Genomic DNA, 27858 nt, shown 5'->3' with positions numbered 1-27858 from the left:
TGGCCAGTTAGATGGGCCCCTGAGCAACCTGGTCTAGTGGGTGAATCCTTGGCCATGGCAGGGACTTGGAAATGGATATTTGAGGTTCTTTCCAACCCAAACCATCCTGGGATTGTGATGTCAGTGGAGCCCAGGCTGCCAAGGAGCACAGGGAGCATCTCCCACAGCCTGCTGGTAGGGGACAGCTGTGGGTTCCAGCCCTGCTGCCTGGCCCAGAGCAGCAGACACTGTCCCCAGCCATCCCCAGGAGCAGCTGCATGCCCAAAGCTCCTCACAGAAGCCATCAGCCTTGCCAGAGCATCCATAAACCATTTCAGGAATTGCTTCCAGCTGCCTGCACTGATTCATCAAAGGCAGCAGCTTCCCAGGAGCGGCTCCAGGGCAGAGGGTGCTGCTCAAACCCCACCCACCTGCCTGCAAACCAATGCCTCACCCCCTTAAGCACAAAGCCAGCTTGGCAGGGCAGGAATTGCTCCCCATGAGCCCCCCTGGCAGCACTCAGACAGGCCCAGCTGCTCCTCATCCCCTGATGCTAAAATGCCCCATTTTTAAGCATCCTCTCCAGCACAGGCCGGGAGCTCTCTGTGTGCTGTTCCCTCCCGAGCAGCACAGGACAGGCGTGGGCTGGGTGGGCAGACATGGGCTGGGGGGGCAGATTCAGCCCCAGCAGCTGAAGGAGCAGAGCCAGCCCAGCTGTTCCTGGCTGGCAGAAGGCTCAGCAGATTGCAGAGCAGCATCCCTGACGGCAGCAGGCAGGAGCATCCATCCGGTTTGTGCTTTGCTGCTGTGCCAAATCTCCCTCCTGTCCCTCTCAGGCTTTTCCTTCCACTTCTCTGTGTTTCCTGCTAGAGCAAACAACGGCTTCCCAAGCACCCAGGCACGATCTAAGTGGATCTCCCTGAGGAGCAGAGCAGGCTGGAGCTGCTCCTGGTGCTCCAAGGCTTCCTTTCCTGGGAATTGCAGAGGGAACCCAGATCTGCTGAGGGCACAGAAGGAACAGGCAGAGCAGCATCTCCCAGAGGGGTCACTTGGCTCAGCTGAGCAGGGATCCCAGAGCACACAACCCTCATCCCTTCTGCCTTCTCCCACCCCACGAAGCCTCCCTGATGTTCTTCCTCACGATGTTCCCTGTGCTCCCTGCAGAAGCAGAGCAGTTTGTCCATCACCCAGTGGATTTGTGCAGGGAAGTCAGCAGGGAAGCAGCACCTTACCTTGTGCCACCTTCCACATGGATGCCACTGAAACAGGAAGTCACCAGGGTGGCTCCAGCTCAGGATTCCCATGGAGTTTCCCCTCCTACACTGCCAACAGGATCCTGACAGTCCTTCCATGCCCAGGATGGGAGCAGCTCCTGCTGAAACACCTCCTCAGCTGCCAGGGCTGGCAGCCGGGTGGCATCTGTGCCCAGCCACCCCTGAGCAAGCAGCTGGCTCGTCCTCTGGAGTCCTCTGAAATTCCCAGCAATGTCTGTGGAGCAGCCCTGGGATGACAGAGCAACTCTGGGAACTGTCTGTGCTGGTGTGGTGCCACAGGAGCTGTGGCAGTGGTGACTTTCCTGTGCCCAGCTCTGAGCCTGCTCAGCACCTCCCCATGTCCATGTCTCTGCTCACCATCTTTTGGTGACAGCAGTCACACATCTATCCATCAGGAAGCTTCCAAGCAGCTGCTCTGCAGGACTGATTGAACCAACAGGCTCTGCCTGTTCAACCCCAGCACTGCAGGAACCACCCTTGGAGGAGCTAAACAGGGAACAGCTCCCAAAACCCAGCCCATCACACCAGGAACCACAAACATGACAACAACGTGACTCTGGCTGCTGACACACAGTGCTGGGATGAGCCTGGGAGACTCCTTTATTTCCACAGTCATACTGAGGGGTGTGTCTGCAGCAGCAGCAGGTTCCAAGCCCTGCCAAACACTGGTATCCATCCCTCACTCTAAGCAGCCACCATCACAGGCCCCCCTGGCCAGCACTGAGTGGGGACACTGTCAGAGCAGAAAGGGGACAGCTGCTGAGGGGATACAAAACCTCTTTGGTCCCACCAGCTAAGAGGCAACTTCAGGGTCTGCAGAGTGTGGGCAAATGTAGCAGGAAGAGCAGTGAAGTGAGATCCTGCAGCAGGAGGGAGGGAGCACAAGGCTGAGGGACATTCACACCACCACTACCCAGCTCCTGTCAGGCTGCGCATCCAGGTGGGCACAAGGAGGGCCATCACTGACCAGGGAGGTGTGGAGGGACAGGGACAGTTTTTGTGTAAAAACCTCCTGGGAGCACCCACAGGGGGACTGTGAGCTCTGCAGCTCTTGTTCTGCTCCCATGTGACATCAGGCAGGCACTGCCAACCAAGGTAAGGCACTACGTCATGGCAGGATCATTCCCATGGATTAAGGGACAGAAATAAAGCCAAAGTCTGACCAGGGCAGGCACAGACAGTGCCTGGCTGACATCTCTGAAAGCCAGCAGTGCCTGGGGGCTGTGCAACTCAGAGCAAAGTGAGGTTTTACCTCAGATCAAGGCACGTGGGGACTCTGCAGAGCACCAAGAGAGTTCCTGTAAAGTCCATGTAAACCAAGAGCCCCAAGATACTGCGTTCTGTCCTCAGTCTTTGGTAAATGCTGTCAGTGACACCTGCAACGGCCCAAAACATGCTGCAGGACAGGGGAAGGAGTGTCCCTTCCTCAGCCTGGAGAGGCAGGGCAGGGCCTCCTGTCTCTGTGGGCATAAACAGCTGAGATTTTCCTTACTGGAGATGAACGTTTCACAGGGCTGAGCCGTTGTCTGAGCACAGCAGCTCACAGCAGGTTCACCCCATGCTTCAGCAGCTTCTGCTTGGCCTTGCTGGGCAGGCTGAAGGCACTGTCATGTGGGTTGGGGACGCCTGAGTTGCGGAGTGGAGCTCCCAGCTGCTGGAAGTAGGTCTCCTGGACAGGGTTTCGGCAGGCGTACACGGCTGTGGAGGCGTTCCTGGAGGGGCAGGGAAAGGCAGGGCTCAGACTGACAGCTTTGGGCAAGAGTCACAGCTGGGCACTGGGATCCCAAGTTTTGAGAGGGGCTTTCAGATGTTTCAGTATGGGAACATGGAGTTGAACAGGCACCAAACCCCTGAAGGTCACAGGAATCCAGACCCTCCTTCTAAAGGGTCCTGGCATCCTTAAAAGGGAAAGTGAGATATCACCAAATCATTTAGTTTTGGAAAGACTTCCAAGGCCCTCGAGTCCAACCTGTGACCGAGTCCAGCTCACTGCTCTAGACTGGGTGACAAGGTGGTGTGGGAATCCAGGGCTTCCCTCTGGCTGCCCTGGAAGGCCTGGGACCCTGGCAGGGGTCAGGAACCCCCCTGGACAGAGCCCCCAGAGACACTGTCTGTGATCTCTGCCCATGGAAAAGAGTTTTCTATCTCACAGGATGAATTGCCAGCTCTGAGTGTTTGATAGAAGTAATAATTAAGTGTGGCACGGGTGCAAAAGTAAAATTTTAGGATTCTAGATGAGGGGTCCAAAGGGGACAAGATGGAGGAAATTGGGTGTGCCTTGTCCTTTTTCACCTTCTTCATGCCCTCCATGTTTCACTGTGGTGTTGGCATTTTTCTGTTGGTTCAGGCTGGGGACACACTGTCCAACGTAGGTGACAGATATTGGCACGTTATTGTAAATGCAGCCCAGGGAGTTTCTGGTATTTAATGTTTGTAACATCCCACTGAGGGCAGAGCCCCACATGCTGCCCTGCAGGACAGAGCTGGGCAGGGCAGCAGAACATGTGAGAGATAAACAGAATAAACAACCTGGAAACCAGCACAGACCAATTATGGCTTCTGCTTTGGCAGTGGGGCAGAAAGACAGAGACTTTCTACAGTCTCAGAATCATCAACACCTCAGATTCCGACAAGATGGGGACTGGTCACAGGTTGGACACGATGGTCTGGGAGAGCTTTTCCAAACTTAATGATTCTGGGATTCCATGTGTGCAAGATTCCCCTTGCTGCCAGTCCTGCCCAGGACACCATGAGCCTGGGACACTCCTCGTGCCTGACATTCCTCCTCTCCCACTGCTGCTGGCCACAGCCAAACCCCAGCACATCACCTTGCAGCAGGAGCCACGAGTTCACTCATAGGTGCGATGAAGCTCAGACAAGAGTCAGATTCAGCCACCACCAAAGCTATGATTAAAAACATTAATTAAGACTAAGAATCCCCCCTCCCAGAGTATTCCTGGCAGGAGGGCTGGCAGGGAGCAAAGCCAAGGACCCTGGATTCCTCCTCGAAGGAGGAAAGCAGCAACTGCTATGTTTGCTGACACCCTTCTGTGACAGCTCTCCATAAAAGAAAGCAGTTTTAGTCATCGTGTTACTCAGACTGATTCACACATGGAGTTGCTTTTTTCGGGGTAACAGGGAATATGCCAGTTTAGCCAGTCAGTTTGGGATTGGATTTAAGGAGCCAGCAAAGCTCATGCTAAACAAGGAATTCTCCAGCACTGAAGTGTGTGATTCACATTCCCTTGGCAAGCGGTGCCAGAGCAGTGAAACTGTGTAATTCCCAGAAGCATCTTTTATGTCATCATGTTTTGAACAAACAAGCAGGACCAGGTGGGTGGAAATCTGTGCACTCCCAGCTCACTTGAGGAAAGGGGTGTCCACTTCAGCAGTGGCCTGGAAAAGGGCTCTGGATGTCAGGAAAAGCTCTGGGTTTTGGGAAGGGCTCTGGCTGTGATAAGACCATCCTGCCTGGTGCATCGCAATTGAGTTTGCCATGCACATCACAGTGTGTTTCCAACCCAACAAGCCGTGCAAGGAAACAATATCTAGGTTGCCAATTCTGGGCGCCTTTGGCTCCGTGCCGAGACACAAATTTATTAGGAACAGCTAAATTTAAAACTGTGTCTTTGAACCTTACGCTGCCAGGAACTGGCAATTGTGCAAGTGCTGCATCTTAATCCAAGCCATGGCACCACTCAGCTGTGCCCTCAGTCCACCCTCCTGCTGCCACTGCAGCCTCTCTACATCCAGGAACCCACAAGTCAAAGCAGTCTTAGGGAATGAAGCTTGTGACTGGTCCTTGTGTGTGGTAACAAAAGCCTTGGAAAGGGGTTCTGCCCTTGTGTGAGCAGCCCTGTGCCTGGGACAGGAGGGTGTGAGCAGCCCTTACCTGATGATCACTTCTGAGGCCGTGGGCAGCTGGCTGAAGTCGGAGTGGATGAGCGTGGCTGCCCTCAGGAAGTGCCGCTCCAGGGGCCCGGGGCTGTGGGGCAGGTTGGCTGCACAACAGGAGAGAGGAGGTGTTAAAAGCCCACTCTGCACTGTTCACTGAGCAGGACAGGGCTCTGGAGCTTGCCACACACCCTGGACAGCTGCACAACAGGCTGGGGACACCCTCAATCCCAAGAGACAGAGCTCTCCCAACAGGGCTTTGATCTGGGCTCTGTGGTGGGAGCTCTGCTGAGGAATGGTGTCTGAGGTGTGAGGAAAGGTTCCCATTGAAACGTAAACTTGAAGGAATTTAGAGATTTTAGAGGAGCTAAGTTAGAAATAAGCCTTACTGGAGTTAATTAAAATAATAATAATAAATGAGTAGGCCTTGATGAAGTTAAGGGTTAGAAGTTAACTAATAATTGCTTGTCAGCACAATGTTTAGCTAGCTGGGTTTATAATGAAGAATACACAAACTGACAAATAGCTTTTAGGAACATGAGACAATTGTGGGCCTCCTCTGTTCTGAAACCAATTGAAGACAAGGAATGGGAGTTCTACCAAGAGTTCATTTGTCATATTTGCATCGAAAAGGTAGAAAGGTCAGAAGGAGGAAGACTTCATTGACTTCCTCATTTTGGGACCCCTCCCCATGAAAGGGACACTCACCCATTTCAAGGAACAAACTACCCATGCTGAATGGCTTTTGGAGTGATTAGCATATGAAGTGAAGAATGGGATGTATCAAAATGATGAATATGTATCTGTATTTTGGGTATTCAATACTTGTATGGATAAAAGGACTCTGTAATCACCTGGAAGCTGTGGTGTGGATTTGGGAGTGATCCCACATGCAATAAACACACACTTTCTAACTTTAAACTGTTAGAGTTTTTGTCCGTCACAGTTGGATACCGGTACTAGATCAATATCCGTATTTTTTTAATAATCACCCATAAACCCCATTTTCCTCACTGCTCCCTCCTGCAGGCCCAGAAGATGAAGGCTCACCCGTGAGGACGTTCTGGACACAATCATAGTGTGTGAAGCTGTAGTTTGTCCTGGCTGAGGCCGAGGAGTCCTTGGGCAGGGTCTCCCTCAGGTGAACCTCGAGGCCATTTAGGGAGGCCAGGCTGCTGTGGTACTGCAGGCAGAGGGAAAGGAAAAGTTCAGAGCCTCACCTGTGCCTCACCTGAGCTTCAAGGAGGTTCTGGAAGGAGTTCAGGTGACAGAAGGACCCTTCCTCACTCTGCTGTCCAGGCTCCCACCTAAAAGAGCTGGGAAATTTTGGCATGGAGAGAAGCAGAGAAGTCAGAGAGCTCCCAAGGCAGTGATGGGGCTCTGAACAACCTGGTCCAGTGGGAGCTGTACTGCCCATGGCACGGGTTGGAACGGGATGGGCTTTAAGGTCCTTCCCAACCCAAACCAGTCTGGAGTTCTATGACTCAGAAAAGGGCCCTTCAACCTGAAAATCAGCCATTAAGCCACCTGATGCTACTAATTACAGGAAAATGCAAGGCCCCATTAATTTACCATCAACCATTACTCTCCAGGGCTCATTTCACATGATTTACAGCCCCAGCAAGGGACATTCCTTTGCTTACAGCAGGCAGTACAAACACACACAACAAAGCACTGAATGAATGCCAAGCTGCTGTTCTGGATGGATTTTCAGTAGCCCAGAGGCCCTGGTCATGCCGAGGCTCCCTGGGCACAGGCAGGGCACAGGCAGGGGTGCTCCACCACTCCTGGGAAGATTAACTCCATAATCCTCATCCTGCCAATGCGCTTTCCCCTACTGGGGAGAGGATCAAGGCTTTGTTCAGCAGGACGGCAGTGCCTGGCCTATCCTTGACCCCTGTCATGGCACAGATTTTTCCCTTCTGTGCACTGAAATGGAGGGATAAGACCTAAAGAGCAGCAGGAGGCGAGGCCAAGAGCCTCCCACCCCGCAGGGAAAGTCTGGGATGGAACCCGCCCTCCCAGAGGTTCACAGCTGCACAAGTAGCATATTTTAACCTTCTTTGGTGTCATTTGGGGGCCTCAAAGCATTCAAAAAACCCCATTAATTACAAGTAATCTTTGACATCCCTGAGAGCCGAGGGTCATTTTTAACATACAGATAAACAAAAGGACAGGCAAGCTGAGGTTGTGCCTCAAATCCACCAGCAGCAGAGCCCAGCTGCACCTCCTCAGACACTGCTCCTCCTCCTGGGACAATGGGACACGCAGGGCACCTCTCCTAAGGGATAACACACCTGCACCCACGGAAGGGTGCAGCAGAAGAGTCCAGTCACAGCTGAATTCCAAGCTGTGTGACAGTGCAGTTTTGGTGAGATCCAAAACAAGGGTACGTGAGATGGAAGCAGGATGTTTGGGAAAAGAGGAACCTGAATGGAATGAGAGCTTGTCAGCACCGGGGCAGGGCATCAAGGAAGATGGACTGTGCAATCCCTGTGCAATAGGGATTCCGCTCTCCAGAGTGACAATTCCCACCTGCCTGTGTCCCCCTGCTGCTCCAGACAAGCAGAAAGGGGACAAAGTGCCATGTCTGGTGCAAAGGGCCTGGCTGCACCTCTGGGCTCAGCTGATTTGGCAGCAATCCCAAACCAGGCACATCAGCCCTGCTGTGCAGAGCAGACATTCCCCAGCTGCCAGGGCCCCAGGTGTCCCAGAGCCCCAAGGGGAAGGAGCAACCTTGAGGCTCTGCATTAGTCTGAGCTTCCCTCCACCTTCCAGTCTGGCTGGGTGAGGAAATTAGGTTGTTCCTATGGCAACTGGCATATCAAACAGGGCTCTGCAGCTTTGACTCAGCTCCTGGTAGGGAGGCAGAGGCCAGGCAGCAGCTCTGCAGCTGCTGCTTCCCGGGAATGATGGGGGCCAGCACATCCTGCCCCTGCAGCCCTGTTAGCTCTGCTCACAGGGGAGTCTGGGCACTGAAATCCCACCACAGGGACATTTGGGATTGCTCTGGTGTTATCCAGGTGCAGTTTCCACGTGGCATCCCTCTCCCCAGCCCCAGGGAGCAGCCTGGAGGCTCCCACAGCCAAGGGAACCTCTCTGGGACCTGCTGCCAGCCACGTCTGAGCTGCTCCCCAAGGGAGAGGCGGCGACGTGCTGGGGCTTCAACACAACCAACCTCGCTTCCCAAAAAGCACCAAACCGACAGGGATCCCCAGTGAATCCCAGCTCCAGCACAGCCCCCTGGCAGCCCGCGGGTGTCTGTCACACCCCCGCACTGCGCTCCGGTGCCGGCAGTGCCAGACAACAGCAGCACCGGGAGCTGCCTGCGAGACGCGGCTCCGCTCGCGCTCCGACAGCTCCCACGCAGCCGCCGAGCCCGGCACGGCTCGGAGCAGGTGATGGAGGCACGGGGAGCACGATTCAAAGCTCCCTCCTGTGAGCCCCGTGCCCCCTGGCAGTGCAGCTGCAGTGGGGCAGAGCTTTCCCACTCACCACGTCCTCCACGGCGCCGCGGTCCCGGCGCAGCTGCTCTTCGGCCAGCAGCGACAGCACCAAGTCCTGGATGCTGTGAACGTAGAGGCTCAGCTGGGCTGGCTCACCCCCTCTGCCACCCAGCCTGTCCCCTGCAGGGGCGCTGGGCAGAGCCCCCTGGAGCCCTGCTCCCAGGAGCTGTGCGTGTCCAGCAGGGCCCAGAGAATCCAAGCCCTGCACGTGGTCACCAGCTGTGCTGTCTCCTCCTCCAGATACATGGGCCTGGCTCACAGGCCATGGCTTGTCCTCCTCACTGGATTTCCTTCTGCTCAGCTCCCGGGCAGGAGAGGGAACAGCTGGATTGTGGCTGACTGAAAGGGAATTTTGGGAAGCACAGTGACCAACATCAGAATCTGCAGGGGTTTCCCCCTTGTCCTGGCTCTCCTGCTCCCCGGAGTAAGGGTTGGGGAAGGAGAAGCCTTCCAGGTATGGACCTGTAGTCCAAGTACATTCAGTCTGGAGTGAGGAAGGGCTTGGGAGCTGCTCTGTGTTGCTCTCTGAGGGGAAGGATGTTTTCCTGCTGAGCTCTGAGCTTTCACTGCCTGCTCTGCTCAGGTTTGCAGCTGGAGAATTCCTTGTGCCAGCTCCCATTCCGGAAAAGTCTGTCAGAGGACTTGCAGGGCTGCCCAACTGCACAGCATCTCCTGGGGCAGGTGTGCCCGAAGGGTCCTCATGGGACTTCTGCACAGAGATTCCATCCAAGGCTTGGCTTTCACGAGCTCCTGTTGATTCTGGAACTGCCTGGGAGCAGAGAGCACTTGCCTCTCCTCTGGGGCCTGCTGGGGACATGGGTGACCTAGTGGGAGATGACAAGTGGATGAAACACTGAGCAGGATCTGCATGGAGTTATCCCATAGCTGATAACCCCACTGGCTCCTGGCACTGATCAATGGCTGATCCATCCCCTGCTACAAAGAAAAGAGTGGGCTGAGGTCTAACACAGGTGAAAAGCCTGGGAATCTTACACTGCACGCTCCTGGGAATGTCCCTCCCTCATCCACCAAGCAGTGCTGTGAGCTGAGGGACAAGAGATCACAGCTGGTCTGGGGAAGAAGCTCTGCTCCAGGCTGCTCACAGCAGGGATATGGACATATGGACACGGGAATTCTGCCCAGCCTGAGGGCCTCAGGCAGCTCCAAAGGCAGTGACAGAGCCTGAGTCAGCTCCAGGGGAAACACTGACAAAGGCAACAGGGACACAGCGCCTGTGTGAGCTCCTGCTGCAAATCCTGCCTCTGGCCAGGCTGCTTCCTACCTGGCCATCCACTCCACTGGGAAGTCCCGGAGTGCAGAGACCTCCTGTGCTGTGAGGAACACTGGGAGCATCCGGACACCCGGCGGCAGCAGAGGCTCTGCAAGAGCAGGGCAGGGGTGAGGATTCAACAAACACATCCCAGCTTAAAACCAGAAACCAAACCTCATCATCCCAAAGGCTTCTGCAGGAGCTGCAGGCCTGTCACGATCCTGCATCCCAGCTGAGCTGGGCAGCCTGGTCCCACCCTGCTCATCCCCTTCATGCCTGACACAGTTAAATTTCCCCTCCGTGTTTCCATCCTGGCAGATCATCTCCACACTGATGCTGAGAGGGGATGGCTGGAGGTTTGGGCTGCAAGCACCAGCCATCTGTTACCAGGGCCTGGCAGTGGCCAAGTGGCCACATGGGGAACTGGAATGAAGGCAGGCAGGGTTGGGAATCTGCAGAACTGGAATGAAACCCAAAAGAGCAAACCCAGCAGAAGGAGCTGGTTCTGATCACACAGCACAGGCTGGCTGGTGGCAGCAACACCCTCTAGGGTATTTTGGAGATACTCCAGCACCCAGCACAGCTTGGATGTGAATCCCAGAGAACCAGCTCATGCTCCCATGCAGGGAAGGCAGCACATAGGATGCAGCTGGATGCTCACCAGGCTCTTGCAGCTCCTCAGCTCCAGGCTCACTCTGCAAGAAAAGCCAAAAATCAGCTCAGTGCATGGATCAGGGACACCAGGACACCTTTGTCACCCTCCTAGTCCTCCAACACCACAGCAGATCCCACACTACCCCCCCAGCAAATGCTGGGACTGTTTGGTGCCAAGAAGGGTCTTGATCCTTAGGGAGCTTTCAAAGCCAAGGGGAGCTTCCCAAGAACCAAAATACACCTAAAAATCAGGACAGAGCCCAGATTTATCACCACCACCTCCTTAGGGCACAGAAACTCCTTTCATTCAAGCAGAAGAACAGCAAAGGCTGCCTTCATATCTGCATACTGATGGTTTTTTTATAGAATATCTTGATCACATAAATACTCACATTTGACAAGTTTTAAAGCAAATGAAAAATACTGTTTGCCAGACACTCATTTGGTGGATTTCCCAGTAAATACCAAAACTTGTGTAAAAATCAAGTCAAAACACCACATAAATGAGAACTCACAAATTCAGTAAGTTAAAGACTGAAAAAAAAAAAACCCTAATCCTAGAGTAGAAGTCTTAGAACATTTTTAAATCATAACTAGTAACAGCTTTAAGCATCATCACCAATATTTGTCCTTCCCCATGGTGGAACATGCCAGGTCAGTGTGACAAGAGCTCTCACACCACATCCTTACAGGAATCTGCTTGCAGGGAACGTGCTCAGTACCATACCTGGCCTGGGGACTCACTGCCCTGCAGGAGGACTTTGGCAGTGAGTGGAGGTGGCAGCTGGGTGCTCACAATCCTGAAAGGACAAAGCAAAGTCAGAGAAACACAGAATGGTTTGGCTTCAGAGGGAACTTGGAGATCATCAGTTCAGACAACTCTGATGACATTTGGTGACAAAATCTCTCTACCAGACAGGCCAGAGACACAAGGTGGCACACCCTGGTGCAGGACAAGGCTCCCAAGTCCCTCCTCAAGCAAAATGTCCAGGTCTTTTCACTCTCAGGTGCTGCAGTGACTCATTCAGTGTCCTGCCTGCAGCTATGAGGTCACCCTCTGGCAGATGCTCTACCTGTGGCACATTTCCAGTGCTCGTAAAAGGAGTCACTGGAAGAGTTCATGCCAAAGGAAAATGGCACTTGAGCGCTGCTGCCAAGGAATTCTCGGAATTCCCCACCTCCTGTCTTTCAAGGCCACCTTGGAGGCTTTCCTTGAAGTCATTCAGTCATCTTTGATTGAAAGAAGCTGGAATTTCTCATGGGGAATCCTGGCTCATCCCCTGTGCACACCCTGGCAGTACAGACAGTGGTCCTGGCCAGCAGGTCAGACAGACCCAGGGACACACGGACACACCTGCACTGAACTGCACACCTGCAGAGGGAACCCTGCTAGGAAAGCACAACATCCACTCATTCCCCTTTTCCTTGGTGACTTCTGCCTAAATTCAGTCCTCATGTCCTGCTGAGTATCAAAACCAGCAGATTTCTACTAAAACCCAAGTCTTGAACTCCTTCATGGTGATGAGCAGGCAACCTTGGAGGGACTGTTCACAAGGGCCTGGAGTGACAGAACAGGGGGGCAATGAATTCAAACTGCCACAGGGCAGGGTTAGATGGGATATTGGGAGGGAATTCTTCCCTGTGAGGGTGGGGAGGCCTTGGCACAGTTTCCCCAGAGAAGCTGTGGCTACCCTTGGATCCCTGCAAGTGCCCAAGGCCAAGATGGATGAAATTTGGACCAACCTGGGCTAGTGGAAGGTGTCCCTGCCCATGGCAGGGGGTGGAACAGGATGGAATTTAAGATCCCTTCCAATCCAAGCCATTCCATGATCCCATGATTCTATGAACCACTCAGTCTCACTGACCCACAGACAGCCAGGGCCTGCCTGGCCTGAAGCTCTGATGGGTTTGCCAACAACCAAGAGCAATCCTCAAGCCCTTGCTCTGCTCCCTGGATGCACACCAGGATCCAAGCCCTGGAAAGGGGTGGATTTAACCCTCCAGAGAACAAACACCAGGTTACTTACAAGCCTTTGTAGAGGATGCAGCCTGCCAGGACATGGGGAGAGCGCTGGCACGTCTGCAGGATGAGAGCTGCCTTCAGCAAAAGCAGGGGATCCACCTGGGCAGGGAGAACCAGGGCAGTGGGGCCACAGAATCCTGGGAAAGCCCCAAGCAGCAAATAAACAACCACAGTGGCACTGGGGCACTGCAGAGGACAAGCTCATACCTTGGTTTTGTCCAGATGCCAGAGAGAATTGAAAATCCTGTGGAGGTCACTGGTGTTTTTTTGGATGTGCTCAATGTACCTGTCCCACTCCCTGCTCAGCTCCTCCTGGGAAAACACCTGTGGGTGACAAAAACCCCCACAAACACTGTCACTGCAAAGTGTCCATGCAATCCATGTGGGACAGGGCCTGCCAGCATGAGGACAGGAAAAAGTGGGGGAAAATACTGAGGGGAAACTTTTTAGGGTGAACATCTAGCAGAGGTTCAGCAGAGCCCCACAGGACCTCAGAGCAATGGTGACCTGCCCACTTTTCCAGGTCCCACTTCTTGGATGTGTGACCCTTGGCAGGAGGAAGGCAACACAAGGGAACACTGCAGAGCTGGGGCACCACAGACAGTGTTTAAATCTCCCCAAAAGTCACTGTGTCCCCAGTCTCTCATTACCAGGTCCCTCATTGTCATGTCCCAGTCTCTTGTTACCATGTCCCCAGTCCCTTGTTACCATGTTCCAGTCTCTCATTGCTGTGTCCCCATGTTCTTAGTCCCTCATTGTCATGTCCCAGTCTCTTGTTACCATGTTCCAGTCTCTCATTGCTGTGTCCACATGTCCTTAGTCCCTCATTGTCATGTCCCAGTCTCTTGCTACCACATCCCCACATCCTCAGTCTCTCGCTACAATGTCCCAGTCTCTTGTTACTGTGTCCCCATGTCCCCAGTCACTTTGTCCCAGTCCCGTTACCTTGTCTCCACATCCCCAGTCCCTCGTTACTGTCCCCATGTCCCCAGTCTCTCTTTACCATGTCCCAGTCCCTCGTTACTCTGTCCTCACAACCCCAGTCCCTCGTTACTCTGTCCCAGTCCCTCGTTACTTTGTCCCCACGTCCCCAGTCCCTCATTACCCTGTCCCAGTCCCTCATTACTGTGTCCCAGTCCCTCATTACTGTCCCCATGTCCCCAGTCCCTCTTTACCATGTCCCAGTCCCTCATTACCATGTCCCCACATCGCCAGTCCCTCGTTACCATGTCCCAGTCCCTCGTTACTCTGTCCTCACACCCCCAGTCCCTCGTTACCATGTCCCAGTCCCTCGTTACTCTGTCCTCACACCCCCAGTCCCTTGTTACCATGTCCCAGTCCCTCATTACCATGTCCTAGCCCCCTGTAACCATGTCCCCACGTCCCCAGCCCCTTGTTACCGTGTATGCAGCACGCACGGGGCCGTGGTAGAAGGTGAAGAGGCCGATGAGCTGCTCCAGGAGCCGCCGGCAGCTCACGTCAGGCAGCTCCACAGCACAGCCCAGAACCTGCAGCAGACACAGCAAGGGATGGAGAACGCTGCCTGACAGAACTCGGGCACGACAAGTGAGAACAAGTCTCATCGCTTTCACACAAGGACAGGCAACTCTGTGCAGGCAAGCACCCCTCAGAATCACAGGAAAAGGAAATGTAAACATACCCACACAAGAGCCCTGGCACAGACAGGATAAATAAATATCAGAAATGCAGCGCTTCAGACACACTCCCTTCCCACGTTAGATGACCTAACTTGGTGCTTTAATAGCTAAATACTTCAAAATATTCAAATTAACTCATTATTTATATTATGATGATGCTCCATCTAGTTTTTGAACTGCTGAAACAGAAGCAGCAGTGCCAATTAAATGGGGCTGACTGGCCTCAGCCCAGTTCCCGGGGGATGTTTGGGGGCACTTTTGTCACACACAGCTCTTTATAATCTAAATATCTGTGGACACAAAGATCTGGGGATGCTGAGGGCTAGAAGGAAAGAACAATCAGACTATCAAACAGTGACTGTGTCCTTACAAACCGAAGCACATTGAATCATGTTATGCCCCATGCCTGGAAATGTCCAAGGCCAAGTAGGACTGGGATAGTGGAAGTTGTCCCTGCCCATGGCAGGGGCTGGAACTTTAAGGTCTCTTCCAACCCAAACCAATCTGTGATTTTGGATTCTGTTTCCAGCCTTTGGGTGTGGGCACAGAAATGAGGCACTTGAAATTTTTCTGCAGGACACTGAAGCAACTGCCAGGCCTCAGAAAACAGGATTTAAGTTATGAGTGAAATTAAATTTGTGCATGGCAAGCCCACATCATAAAAAATAAGCCCTCTTTGTCTGATCCCATCCTTCAGCCGCTGGCTGTTTGCACTCTGTGACTGCTCTGGAGCTCCTGAACTCACCCACAGGAAGTCTCCATCCACCACCACGGCAAACTTGAGCTTCCTGAGGCGGACCAGGCTGGGAGGGGCCCCGGAGATCTCGGTGAGGCAGCGAACAACCCCGGCCATCTGCCCACACAGCAGCTCCTGCTGCTCCGGGATGGTCTGCAGGGAGAAAAGGCTTTAACTTCCCATTAAAAGAACACAGAAAAAAAAAAAAAATCACTGCTGTTTTCAGGTATAAATAAAAAGTAATTATCATTTCAACTCAATATGCAGAAAGGGTTGTCAGGAATTGGCACAAGCTGCCCAGGGCAGTGGTGTAGTCACCATCCCTGTAAATGTTCAGAAAATGTGTGGGTGTGGCACTTGGGGACATGGTTTAGTGGCAAAGAGGTTGCTGGGCTCATGGCAGAACTTGATTTTAAAGTTCTATCCCAAGCTTAACAACTCTGGGATTCTATAAATCAAAAGCAGTAGAACGGGCAAATTTCTGGGAGAAAAATAATTTGATTGATTTTTCCAGGCAGGAGAAGGACCTGGGACTTATGGAGAGGAATTTTCATCCATTCATGTCACCAGGACAGAGCTGGGCTGTGCTGGCCCATTCCTCAGGGAGGAAGCAGAGTTTAACCCCACTGCTGTGCCCCAAGAGCCCAGCCCTGCTCCACCTGGAGCTAATTGATAAATGGGAGTTCTTAAAACTTCTGTGACTACTAAGTAAGGATTAATCCAAATCACCTGGAAGCCCAACCCCTCCTGATCCAGAACCATCAGCACCCCTCTACAGGTACTGAAATAAAGCAGACGTTACCTGGGGAGGGTAAAAATAACAGATGCCAGCACTTGTAGGATCCCCTTCCTCCTTCACTTTTGAGCCATCATAAAGGAAAAAGTAATTCCACCTAAAAAACATTGGCAGAAATGATTGTGCATTTGAAAACTGTTACCCTCCTCCCTCTCCTTTCTGTTTCTTCAGAAGAGCAATAATAAGTTGTTGCAAATGGAGAGACATGATTCTTTGCACAATCACACAGAGTTTACAAACAAAAGCAGCACCAAAAAGGTCCCTCACGACTAAATTTGACCACTTCTGTGAGTTTAAAATAGGTTCTACAACTCCAACTCTCAGACACGTGGAAGGAGAAGTGGAAAGAAAGTGGATTTGTGAGATATCACAATAATTATCACAATTGTCGAGAATTATTATCCATGTGCATCCCAAGCAAGCAGGAGACAGGAGGGTCCCTCTGAAGATGTGATTATCATTCTGCTCATAATTTCTTGAGCGCACGCATTCGGTAACACTTTCCATCCTGTCCTGTCAGCCAGCACGTCGTCACAAGCTCGGAAAGAGCTTCGTGCGGGACTTTTCCCGTCGGAGCAGCCCCGGTCTGGAGCAAAGGCTGCCTCAAGGGCGGCACCGAGGAAGCCGCGCTGCTGCCGGGCCAGGAGCGGGAGGCTGGATCCGCTCCTCCACGGACCCTGGAGTGACCCACGGGCAGGGACCGAGCTGCTGAGCCCCGGGGGCTGCCAGACCTCACCCGCCACCGGGGACAGCAAGCAGCGAAGGGCCGAAGGTGCTTGCCGGGGCACCGGCACGGGGGAGCGGGGAGGGGGCTCACCATGGCGCGGGGCCGGGGCGGGCCATGGCTGCGGGAGGCTGCGGGGATGCTCCGCGCGGTTCCGGGATGCGCCGGGATCGCCCCGCTCGCTCCCGCCGCCGGTTCCGGGCGCGCCGCCGGTCCCGTGACCGCGCACGTGACCGCGCGCATGGCGGCGGCGGCGGGAGCGTGGCGAGCGGGGCGCGCCCGGCGGCGGCGGCGGCGGGGCCAGCATGAGGAGGAGGAGGATGATGATGAAGAAGAAGGGGAAGGCGGTCCCGGCACCGAAGCGGTGCTGCGGCGGCTGCGAGAGGCGCGGTGAGTGCCCGGCCCCCCGGTCCGTGTGTCCGCTCCCCGCCGGGCCCCGCTTACACCGCGCTGTCCCCGCAGGGACGATCTGCTGAGCTCCGGCTTCTGGGCGGCGAGCGCCGGTGAGTGCGGGGAGCGGGGGCTGCGGGGACAGCGGGGACAGCGAGCCCCGGCGCCGCCGCGCTGACCCCGCCGCCCGCAGGAGCCGTGCGGGCCCCGCTGGGCGCGGAGCCGCCCGCCCGCTGCGTGTGCTACGGGCTGGGCCGGTTCGGGCGCTGCCCCGCCGCGCGGTACCAGCTCGCCTTCCTGCTGCTGCTGCTGGACGAGCTGCGGGTGAGCCCCGGCACCGGGGGGAGCGGCGGGCTGAGCGCCGGGCCGCTCCCGCTCACGCCGCGCCGTCCCCGCAGGTGCCGCCCGCCCGCTGCGCACTGTTCGACCCGGTCTTCTCGGCGCGGGAGGCGGCGGCGCTGCGAGCGCTGGGGCTGCGCCTGCTCCCGGAGAATGAGGTGAGGACACCCTCGGGTCACACCGCGGGGATCCGCGGACACGGCTCGGCCGTGATGGGCTCGGCGGTTCCCGGGCAGGAAGGGAAACACGGCGTCCAGGGCGCGGCCACGCTGTTCTACATGGTGCACTGCGGGAAGGCGCTGTACAACAACCTGCTGTGGAGCAACTGGAGCCCAGCGGCGCTCTCCAAGCTGGTCATCATCGGGAACAGCTTCCGAGGAATCGAGGAGAGGTCTGGGCACAGCCTAGACAGGCTCTAGTGCCTCCCACCCTGCTTTCCTCTTCTCTGTGCTCCTGCTTTAATTTTATTGCTTCCGAGAGCTATTTCCCTGTTTTGCACGTTTTCGTTGCCATAAAGCTTTCAGTTGTGAGCCCTCTTCCCCTCCATGTCCCACCCCCATGCAGAAAACCTGTCTAAAGGAATATTGTGTCTAACACGGACATCTTCTGTTATTACAGATTGCTGTCCAGAATCTTGGAGAGAGATTATTCTTACATAGCAAAGGTATGAGGCAACAGTTTTAACATTATTGTTTCATGTTGACAACACACCTTTTAATGAGAAAGGAAATTAATTGCCACTGGAAATAAGAGGGGGAGCTACTTTTAAAACCTTTTTGCTAGACACTATAACATAAAAATAAATCACTTTAGAATTGTTGGACATCTGCAGAACATCCTGCACACAGGGGCTGAGGGTAATGTGACACCATTCTCACTGGCTCAGCTTTGCAGGAAGGGGCTTCTTCTGCATTGTCTGCAACTTTTTCCCTGAATGAACTTTAGGTCTTGAAAGGAGTGGAGGAAGTGGCACTCCCCAGTCACCCCCGCTACCTGGACACCTTCAATGACACCTCCGTGCACTGGTTTCCCTTGGACAAACTGCAGCAGCTCTCCCCTGAGGTCTGGGACTTCACGGAGGAGCCGATGTACCGAGATTGTGAGGACCTGGAGATCATCAGGAAGGGGGAGGAAGCTACTGCCAAGTCCTGACCATCCCTGTGGTGGCAGGGCTGGGATCCCCATCTCTTCCCATGGAAGCTTCTGTGCAGCTGAGATGGAGCTCAAGGAGCAACTGTGGCATCGGGCTCTGTCCAAAGTGGCAGCAGCTGAATGCTGAGGTAATGGGACATTTTTATATTTTATTTAATAAAAAAATAAAGCTGAGCTTTGACTTATACTCACTGAACTCCAGCAAACTAATTCCACCAAAACCTTCCTTGAGAGCCTTTCACACTGCAGTGACTGCTCTTTGATTCCTTCCCCTTCCATAACAATTCAAGGCCCTTGCATGTTCTACACACATTTCACAGCATCAGGAAGTGGAAATTATCTGAGGGGTTTGTAGTGGGACGTGGGGTCTGCTTCCCAGTGCACACTTGGAAAAAGCTCCCAGCTCTCATTGCTGCTGAGATCAGCTCTTGATCAGTCCCAAGAACACAACCAGGTTGGCTCCCTCCAGGGAAAAAAGCCTTAAGGATCTTTCCCTCACCTCTGCTCTTAACCACTGCAGTCCCACAGCAGAGACAGTTGGGACAGGTCCTGGCTGTGTGCAGCAAAGAGGAGCCCGCTGTGTGAGGGATGTTGTGGGGACAGTAACTCACTGCCAGCACAAGCTGTGACATCTGCCACTACTCGGGAGACTCAGCTAGGCCAGCCCCCACTGAGCTGTTGGAGCAGAGAATGTGATTCCTCCTAACCTGCTGGTAAACCTGTGTCCCAGGTGGCAATTACTGCTTGTTTTCCCTTAGCCTGGCTTCCTGGGCTGGGAAGTCTGGCTCTCCATCCTTTGGCCACTGCCTGAACAGCTCTTCCAAATAAAACCATCCTGGCATCCAGCTCCAGTGTCACTATTTACAAACCTGGAACTTTATTCTAAGGGTTACCCAGAGGCTGTTCCTGGCTGGTGACACAGTTCTCAGTGGGGCCTCACTTGGCCATGTCTGTGAGGTTCTGCAGCGAGGTGGGCACCCAGGTGGTCTCCCCTTGCACAGAGGTCTCACTTGGCCATGTCTGTGAGGCTCTGCAGCGACGTGGGCACCCAGGAGGCCTCACCTGGCCATGTCAATGAGGCTCTGCATCGAGGTGGGCACCCAGGTGGTCTCCCCTTGCACAGAGGCCTCACTTGGCCATGTCGATGAGGCTCTGCAGCGAGGTGGGCACCCAGGTCTTCTCCCCTTGCACGAACACCACGCCCCTGTCGATGTAGATGACGATCCTGCCGAAGGTGTAGAGCTGCTTGCCCTCGTGCCGCTTCCCGATGACGGGCATGAAGACGATGTTGTGCTCCTCGGCCTTGGTCTGGATGAGGTCCTTGAAGTTCATGGGCACGGAGCCGGCGGCGGCGCCGATGCCGCGCTGGGCCATGTTCTCGGCCTCGCGCCGCTCCTGCATGGCCTCGTACTGGAAGTCCTTGCGCCGCTCCGTGTGCGTCAGGTACGCGATGTTCTCCCGGGCGCCCGGCTGCATGTACCCACCTGGGGGAGAGAATGAGGAGAACACGGTCCTGAGCTGTTCCCAGAGGGAAGCAGCTCCATCCAGGACACGAATTGGAGTGTGGTGTTCAAGCCTGGGCTCAGAAATCGACTTCTCAGTTTTGGAAAGAGGGCAGATTTCAGGTGCTTCTGCCTTTCTGTTTTATACAATGCAACTCCCAGCCAATTCCCAGCTATCAGCTTTTAGGTAGTAGGGAGAATCATGTGGGAGGGAACTGCTCTTTGATAAGCAAATCATGTGGGAGGGAACTGCTCTTTGTAAAGATAAGGAAAAGAACCGGTACCTCGCCATAAAGAAAATACCCAATAATGACAGCTTTAGAAGCTAAGCCCTAAAGAATGTGTGACAGGCAGGGCAAGGCTGGAAGAGCATCAGTTGTTCAATGGCTCAGGAAGCCACCAAAAATCTGTTTCTGCTTCAGTGCAGTCCAGAACTACTGAGCAGCACCTCAGAGGTGCTCCTTAAGGACAGAGCAAGGCAGAGCCCACTGACTTTCACTGCTCCTGGGAGTTCCTGCCATGCTGCCAGCAGGATCATGCCCCTGTCAGCCTCCCAGTGCTGCCAGCCCAGTGCAGCAGAGCCACCCCCACGAGCCACCTACCCACGCTGGAGGACACGGCCCGGTTCATGATGTCAAGGGCCTCATTGAACTTGTCTTTGATAGAGGGATGCGCCAGCACCTGGTCTGAGAACATGGACTTCCAGCCCAGGTACCACTTGGTGATCTCTTCATAGTTGGGGCTGTTACTGAGCCAAGAGCAGAGCACCTGCAGAGCAAGGGACAGGTCAAAACCAGCACAGGGATCTTTGTGCAGGAAAGACCAGAGTCATTTAACATAGAAAAGACTCTTAAGAGTGTTGAGTCCAATGTGTGAACAATCACCCCCTTATCAACCAGCCCAGAGCACTGAGTGCCACATCCAAGCATTCCTTGGACACCTCCAGGGATGGGAACCCCATCACCTCCCTGGGCAGCCCTTCCAGTGCCTGACTACCTTTCCTTCCATGAGGAAATTCCTCCTGATGCCCAGCCTGAATCTCCCCCAGCATAGTTTAGCACTTGGATTATTACTGTCAGTAAAAGGAATTGTACCAATGACTACAGAGCTCTGAGTGGGAACCAGCCCAGCTCAGCACCAGGACAGCAATTCCTGGACAGGAATCTCTACTAAAACACTCCCCAGTTAATCAAACCTCTTTCCTCAGCCCTCAGTGTCTCACCTGCAGCCATTTTGGGAAGAAGTGTTTCTCCAGCAGCCCAACAAGGCTGGAGACAGAAATCATCCCCTCCCAGTCGATCACCCAGTAAAAAGCATCCATGTGCTGCTGGTGAGGGTTGATGATGAGCTCATTCAGACACATTCCTGGGAAAGGAGAGGACAGTTAGAAAAGAGCCTCATTCAGTTTTATCAGTGCCCTGACCTCTTTCACCCCAATACACAGAACTTGAGCAGCACCTTTTTGTTATCTTAAAGGACAGTGGGGATCTTTGGCTGAGCCTGCCATAAAATGGTGCATTTCCACTTCCAGTGATTACAATTTGTTGCCAGAACTGAGAAACTAAAACCACTTGACTATTTTTTAACCTTTAGCCTCTTTGCATTACCAAACTCATGGTGAAACATTAGAACAGACCAAGGAATTCAAGAGTAACAGAGACATCTTACAGCCTGGTCCTTACCTGACAGCTCTCAAGATATTCCTACCAGCTGGAGATGGATGATTTATAAAAAAGTAGGACAGAAAACCTAGAGAATAACCAGAGTAATTCCCTATATTTTTCTAATCTTCCTGCCTCTGCACAGGACCTCACTAACAGCAATCTTTGATGTAACACTGGCACCGCACCCACATTAGCAAGGATCTTTCTTGTCAGGGGGAAGGTGCCGCTGCCAGCACTGTCTGTTATCTCACCGAGTTTAGGCACAATGTTCTTGACCATGAAAGCCTCCCAGGAGCCAGGAGTGAAGACATCCTTCCAGGGCTGAAGGATGAGCTTGGCAGAGGAGTCGCTGGGGTGCCACTTCTGCAGGGCGTTGGCCAGCTTGTTGCGGATGGGCGAGTACAGCGGCTCCAGGCGCGCCTGCATCAGCGGCAGCCAGGGGTGGATCCACGAGTGGATCGGCACCGTGTCCGTCAGAGGATTCCAGCTCTCCACCTTGGGGCACAACAGGGAAGATTAACTAAATTCAGCCACCAGCAGCAAGTTTTTTTGAAGCACAAAGACTCAGAAGAGGAAACTGAGGAGGTATTTCTGGGGCTCTTGTGCTCAGGTGCAACCCCCGACTCCTCAAACCATCAGCAGAGGCCGCACACTGGTGTTTGGGAGTTCCAGCTGGAATACAAACACTGTTTCACAACATGGCTTTGCTCTCCCCAGACCTCTTCTCTCACCTCCTTCTGCAGCTTGGGAAAGATGAGCTGATCCAGAATGTTATCCAGTATCCACACAGGAACAACATTCACCCAGCTATCCAAGAAATCCACCATGGATCCACAGTTCCTCGGCTGCCACCGCGCCACAATGTTCCTGACATACGGCATCCAGATCTCCCACATCAGTCTGGGAAGAAACCCCAAATAAATCAAAGTGAAGCTCAAAGCTACAGCCTGTGCCTAAATAAACCAAACGGGAGCTGTTAGTTAAAGCTGCTTCTCTCCTGTAGCTGCAAACTGCTTTTTAACAGACCCAGCAAGGGAACCCTTAGGAAAAGTTGCCTTGTGTCTGCTCCTTTCCATCCCTGAGGAAGCAGCACAGGAAAATGATGAACACATGACAGATCATTTGTTCTTTACCTGTGGAAAGCATCTGTTGACAGGTCCTGCCCACTGTGGGATAACAGCTGGTCGTTTTCCAGAAGGCTCTTCCACTTGGCTATGATCTCTGTGCCATATGTACAGTCCTGGGAATGACAGGGCACAAATGGTCCATATCCTTTCCCATTAATTCCAGCTGGGATCTGCACAGAGCAGGCTGAGGGTGTGCAGAGCACAGCCAGCCTTCCCACCTCCTCTCAGGGCAAGCCAGGAGCTTGCAGTCTTAATTCCAGAATCCCACAATCATTGAAGTTGGAAAAGAACTCCCAGATCATTTTGAGCCCAACCTGTGACCCCTCCTCACCTTGTCACCAGCCCAGAGCACTGAGTGCCACATCCATAATTTCTTAAATTACTTTCAGTGAAGTCCTGCCAGAGAAAAATCCCACTTTACAGCACTAATACACCTCCAGGGGGAGAAAAGGAGAGTCTGAACTTTTTCCAGGTGTACAGAGATCCAGACTCTATCCCAGCCTAAATGGCACTGAGAATAGACTGTGCATCTCTGATACTTGACAGACAAACCTCTCCTGCTTTTGCTAAAAAAAAAAAAAAAACAACAGCTAGAGATTTTTTTCACCACATTTTTCATCCCAACACTCAGAGAAGAGATTGGTTTTAACCTTACAAACCCCTAAATTTTTACCCGGAAAATGTCTGAGATTGGGGACAGTAGAGAGTTTAATTTTGTCTCTTCTTTTTCTCCACACTGATCAGGAGTTTAGAATCCCAGACTGGTTGGAAGGGACCTTAAAGCTCATCTCATTCCACCCCCTACCATGGGCAGGGCCACCTCCCACTAGACCAGGACACTGGGGACAAAGTAACAAAGATTACTGGAGCCATCAAGTGAGAACTGCAGATAACTCAAACCAGCACACACCTTGAGGGGATCCCAGTTCTTGAAGTATTCCTTCATGAGAGGATAAACTATGGCCACTGCCAGGTCGACCCTGTCTGACATCCTGTACTCCTCATAGTACTTGTCCTGCAGAGTCTCAAAGATCTTTGCACACTCATCCAGGGTCAGAGGGTTCTCACAGCCTGGCTGCATCCGCCTCTCACACTCCTCCACCATGTCCAGCACCTTGCTGAGGTTGCTGATGGCCTTCTCCTCGTGGGACAGCACCTCAGCCATCTTCTGGATCTCGTGGCTGAGGTTGACCACCATGTCCCTCTCGTACTGCAGCTGCCGGTCGCTCTGGATGATCTCCTGCTCCGTGATGTCGATGAGCAGCTGCAGGTTGTGCTCCAGCTCGGGCAGAGCAAAGCCCTGGGGCTTGGAGTCCTTGCCCAGGGGCTGCTGGGGGCTGTCATCTGGGATGTTGTGCTTGTGGCTGATCTGGCTGTAGCTGTAATAAACCTTCTGCTCCCGGCCCGTCATGTCGATCACCTGCCAGCACACAGAACAAATTCTCTAACAAAAACCTCTCAGCTTCAAAAAAAAAGAAAATCCCTGGCTCCAAATTGAAATCTGGAGATTTTCAAGGACCTTAATTACTCCAGGAGGCTTCTAACATACACTGTATTTGAACAAGGGGATTGCCTCCACAATCAGATATAGGAGTTACAAAAAGTAAGAGACAATCTGGAATCAGAGCCAGAAGAAGCATCTCCTCATCTCATCCCAGTTTCAGTGAATGATTCTACAAGCAGTAATCTTGCCATTAGTTGCTGCACTTAGAACTTTTATAATTTAATAAAGATACTTTAATTTCAGTTTCATAATTTTATTGAATGCACACCAGGCAAAGCCCTTACTGTCACAAAGCCCTTATTATCCCTTTGAGGTAGAAGATCAAACAATCCCTAAAAGGACAACTGTGCTGTCAGAAGTGGGTGAGTGTTGATTATGACAAATGTGAAATAATTAAACTTATTGCAATTAACCCCCTACACACACATTTAATTAAACTTGTCACCACGTCCAGATGACACAGAGCTATTACATGGCTCAGGGATGAGCTCCATGAGGCTGCACAGGAATTCCTAGGACTGGCTTTACTGAGCTTACGGGTGCCTAAAATGTGCTGGTGACACCAAAGAGCCCAAACTGTTCCTCCACAGGTCACCTCTTGGCTTATCAACCTCACCTTGACCTGGGACAGCTCCTTCTGAGGGGCTGCAAGCTGCTTGCTGATCCTGCCCTTGGCTTTCAGCTCTTCCACTGTCTTGTAGCTGTACTTGGGCTTTTTCTTGCCTCCATTTGGGTCCTTCCGCCACTGGCTGAGCTCCTTCTGAAATTCCTGGACAAAAACAACAGAGTTGTGGTAGCTGCTCTTTGTCACACCCCAATTCTGCCTCTTTTCACAGGAAAATAACCATCAGATCCATGAGGAATTTGTATAGGAAATAACTGGGAAGTGGAGAAGCTCATGCAAAACCAGCTTGGATGCTGTGGGCCAGTCACCCACCATGTGGATTAAATGAAGACAAAGCCTATTTATGTAGGGGACTCTTCAAAGGAGGGATTCTAGCAAAGCTAGAGAAATAGAGTGAGACAGAAACAACAAAGAAAATTACAGCAACAAGGAAGATCAGCCTGAACAAAATCAACATGCTGTGTTTGGCTTGTCTAAAATGAGCCCAGTTTTCTCTGACACACAGAAATCAAGAAAACTGAATTCTGTACATACAGCATAGCAGGGAAACAGCAAGAGCCCCAGGAATACCTCCTCAGTTTCCTCTTCTGAGTCCACCACAGGGAAGTCCTGCAAGGACTGTGGGGTCCTCTCGGAGCCGTAAGCACCCACAGCACCTTTGCCTTTCCTCTGCTTGGCCTCGATGGGATTGATGATTCCTGGCAGGATGGGAATGGGGTCAGCAGGAGCAGTTTGTGTGCTGGGAGAACAGCCAGGCTTTCCCTATGAGTTACCAGATCAGCACCAACACCCTCCCTGGCACTGCCTCCAGCACCGTGGTACTTCCAACATCACCAATTCCCTATAAAATCACTTCATCCCAGCACACACCAAACTGCCAAAGCACAGCCTTACTCCCAACCACATTTCACTGCCTTTTTATTCTGCCACATTAAAACAGCATCTCCTTCCCTGTGGGATGACCACCTTTGGAATTTACTGCCTTTTTTCTTGCTCCTTTTCTCTTGTACAATACCCAGAGGAGCAAACGAGCACAGGTCAGTTTGAACACCCCTGAATCTCACCACAAGGCCCAGATCACTGGCAGGAAAACAAGAAGGAAGTTTAAGCCAGATGGCAGCTCTTTAAGGAATCCAACCTCTCCCCAGAACCCCCAGTTAATAATAATAAACCACCAAACACATTGACAATACCTTGAGCATTCTTCCCCAGACCCCTGCCAGGGACATATCCCATCTTCTGGAGGAGCTTCTGCCCAATTCCTTTAGTGTGTCTCTCCCAGCTGCCAAAATCCACGAAGGACTTGGAGCCCCCTACGAAGCCTTTCTGGCTGGGCTTGAAATTTCCACCCTGTCAAAAACAAACACATAAAAACCTGCAGCCCTGGGGCTTCAAATAACCAAAATGTGCAAAACTCCCCTCAGAAGGTTCTTCCTCCCCATGCTGGAACCATGCTTGTGCATCCGTAAAGCACCACTGGAGATTCCTGAAATTCCTCAGATGGGAAAGGAAAACCCTGAAAAAACTCTGGCTGACAACCTGACAGTTCTCAGGTTCCACCACCAGATTTAGCTGAAGCTGATTCCTGATTCTTTCTGGTTTTAACTGAAGAGTTTGAGTTTTACTCTATAACATGCCTGGATTTGTTAATTCTGTGAAAGTAGAAAAATAAAGTGTCTGAAAGACAGGAAATCACAGGAATTCTCTTCTTTAAACCTCCATGGACCAAAACGAATATTGAAAAAAATGAGAGGACTGATCCCCAAGGACACACAGTTATTATACCAATGTACAGTTGTACCAATGATTTATTATCCTGATTTTTATCAATGTATTTGTATCAATGATACAAAATCCCAAGCAAACACTTCCCTGACACATTTGGGTCTCTGGCTTAATTATTCCTCCCTTTTTTTATTGCTCTATTACATCTCACTGCCCTCGACCACAGCCTGAGTTTCACAAACCTAAAACAGAGAACAGCAAATTTCCTGGAGAACTCACTGTTTTCAACTTCTTGGGCACAAACTCCTTGGGAATCTCCTCCTGCTTCACAGGTTTCTCATCCTCATCCGAGTCCTCATCCGAGAGCTCCTCGGCCGCCCCCTTCCTCAGCCCAGCGCTCACAAAGCTCACGGGGGCTGAGTAATCCCTGGAGCTGCCAAACAAGAGGGAATTCTGCTCATTCCTGCAGGAGGCTGGGAGCTGCGGTGCCTCACACCTCCCAAAAATGGGATATTAAAGGCTGCCGAGCTGCTTAACCCTGCTTTGCCAGGCAATCCCCATCCTCCTCTGCGTGCTGCAGGGAGTGAGCACAGGGAAAATCCCTACAGGTGAGAGGGGCAGCCCAGCCGGCGATGTCCACAGCCGGGAAAGACGCAGGGAATGGGGGGAAAAGCTCCAGGGAACGGGCGGGGGGAAGCTCCAGGGAACGGGGCGGGGGGAAGCTCCAGGGAACAGGGAGGGAGCTCCAGGGAATGGGGGGGGAGTTCCAGGGAATGGAGGGGGAAGCTCCAGGGAACAGGGAGGGAGTTCCAGGGAACAGGGAGGGAGCTCCAGGGAACGGGGAGGGAGTTCCAGGGAACAGGGAGGGAGCTCCAGGGAACGGGGAGGGAGTTCCAGGGAATGGGGGAGAAGCTCCAGGGAACGGGGCAGCTCCTGGGGTCCCTGAGCGGCCCGGGGGTCGCAGCCCGGCCGTACCGCTTCCCGCCGAAGCTGGGCCGCTCCTCGTCCGAGTCTCGCTCGGCCCACACGCCGTAGGTCGCCTCCTCCTTGGTCTGGCGGTGTCGCTGCCGGTGCGGGTTGAATTCGTTCTGCAGGTCCCAGTCCGACACCTCGAAGCTCTCCATCTCCACGCCATCGTCTCCGTCCGTGCCGTACAGGTGCGACATCGACATCGCGGCACCGCCGGGATGTCCCCGGCCCGCTCAGGGATCCCCGGCCCCTCAGGAACTCCTGACCCGGGACCCCGGCCCCCTCATGGAGCCCGGCCCCGGCCGCGCCGCCACACCGGATGCGCCCCCTTCACTTCCGGTCGCCGG

General features: G+C 53.1%; 3 protein-coding genes across 5 annotated transcripts; 1 reads left to right on the top strand and 2 right to left on the bottom strand.

Annotated features, from left to right (window-relative positions):
• Positions 1–1827: 1827 nt before the first annotated feature.
• On the bottom strand, positions 1828–16746 carry HPS4 (HPS4 biogenesis of lysosomal organelles complex 3 subunit 2). 3 transcript variants are annotated; one of them, XM_085593180.1, is made up of 13 exons: positions 16608–16746; positions 15797–15887; positions 15004–15147; positions 14019–14108; positions 12808–12924; positions 12605–12699; positions 11305–11377; positions 10585–10618; positions 9936–10032; positions 8643–9477; positions 6198–6330; positions 5146–5254; positions 1828–2965 (listed from the first exon to the last, which is right to left on the bottom strand). In XM_085593180.1, the coding sequence occupies exons 1-13, from the start codon at positions 16631–16633 to the stop codon at positions 2794–2796; spliced, it is 2016 nt and encodes a 671-aa protein (XP_085449306.1). In that variant the 5' UTR covers positions 16634–16746; the 3' UTR covers positions 1828–2793. The 3 variants fall into 3 exon arrangements, with proteins under 3 accessions (XP_085449306.1, XP_021400267.3, XP_085449307.1); XM_021544592.3 differs by having other exon boundaries at positions 14001–14108; positions 16608–16722; XM_085593181.1 differs by lacking the exons at positions 15797–15887; positions 16608–16746 and adding an exon at positions 15522–15668 and having other exon boundaries at positions 14001–14108.
• Positions 16747–16755: 9 nt separating this feature from the next.
• Positions 16756–18569, top strand: SRRD (SRR1 domain containing). Its single transcript, XM_021544593.4, has 7 exons — positions 16756–16904; positions 16977–17017; positions 17098–17228; positions 17303–17401; positions 17480–17634; positions 17862–17907; positions 18189–18569. Exons 1-7 carry the CDS (start codon positions 16756–16758, stop codon positions 18393–18395), a joined length of 828 nt encoding a protein of 275 aa, XP_021400268.4. The 3' UTR covers positions 18396–18569.
• Positions 18570–19249: 680 nt separating this feature from the next.
• TFIP11 (tuftelin interacting protein 11) lies at positions 19250–27849 on the bottom strand. The gene is made up of 12 exons (XM_021544718.4): positions 27518–27849; positions 26822–26975; positions 26011–26167; positions 25388–25515; positions 24809–24961; positions 23599–24108; positions 22695–22801; positions 22293–22461; positions 21813–22056; positions 21120–21262; positions 20500–20665; positions 19250–19879 (listed from the first exon to the last, which is right to left on the bottom strand). Exons 1-12 carry the CDS (start codon positions 27712–27714, stop codon positions 19524–19526), a joined length of 2484 nt encoding a protein of 827 aa, XP_021400393.1. The 5' UTR covers positions 27715–27849; the 3' UTR covers positions 19250–19523.
• Positions 27850–27858: the final 9 nt, after the last annotated feature.

The sequence above is a fragment of the Lonchura striata genome, chromosome 15 (genome assembly GCF_050655825.1).
Source record: "Lonchura striata isolate lonStrDom1 chromosome 15, ASM5065582v1, whole genome shotgun sequence".
Classification (NCBI taxonomy): Eukaryota; Metazoa; Chordata; class Aves; order Passeriformes; family Estrildidae; genus Lonchura; species Lonchura striata.
This window is presented reverse-complemented; position numbering and strand designations above follow the sequence as displayed.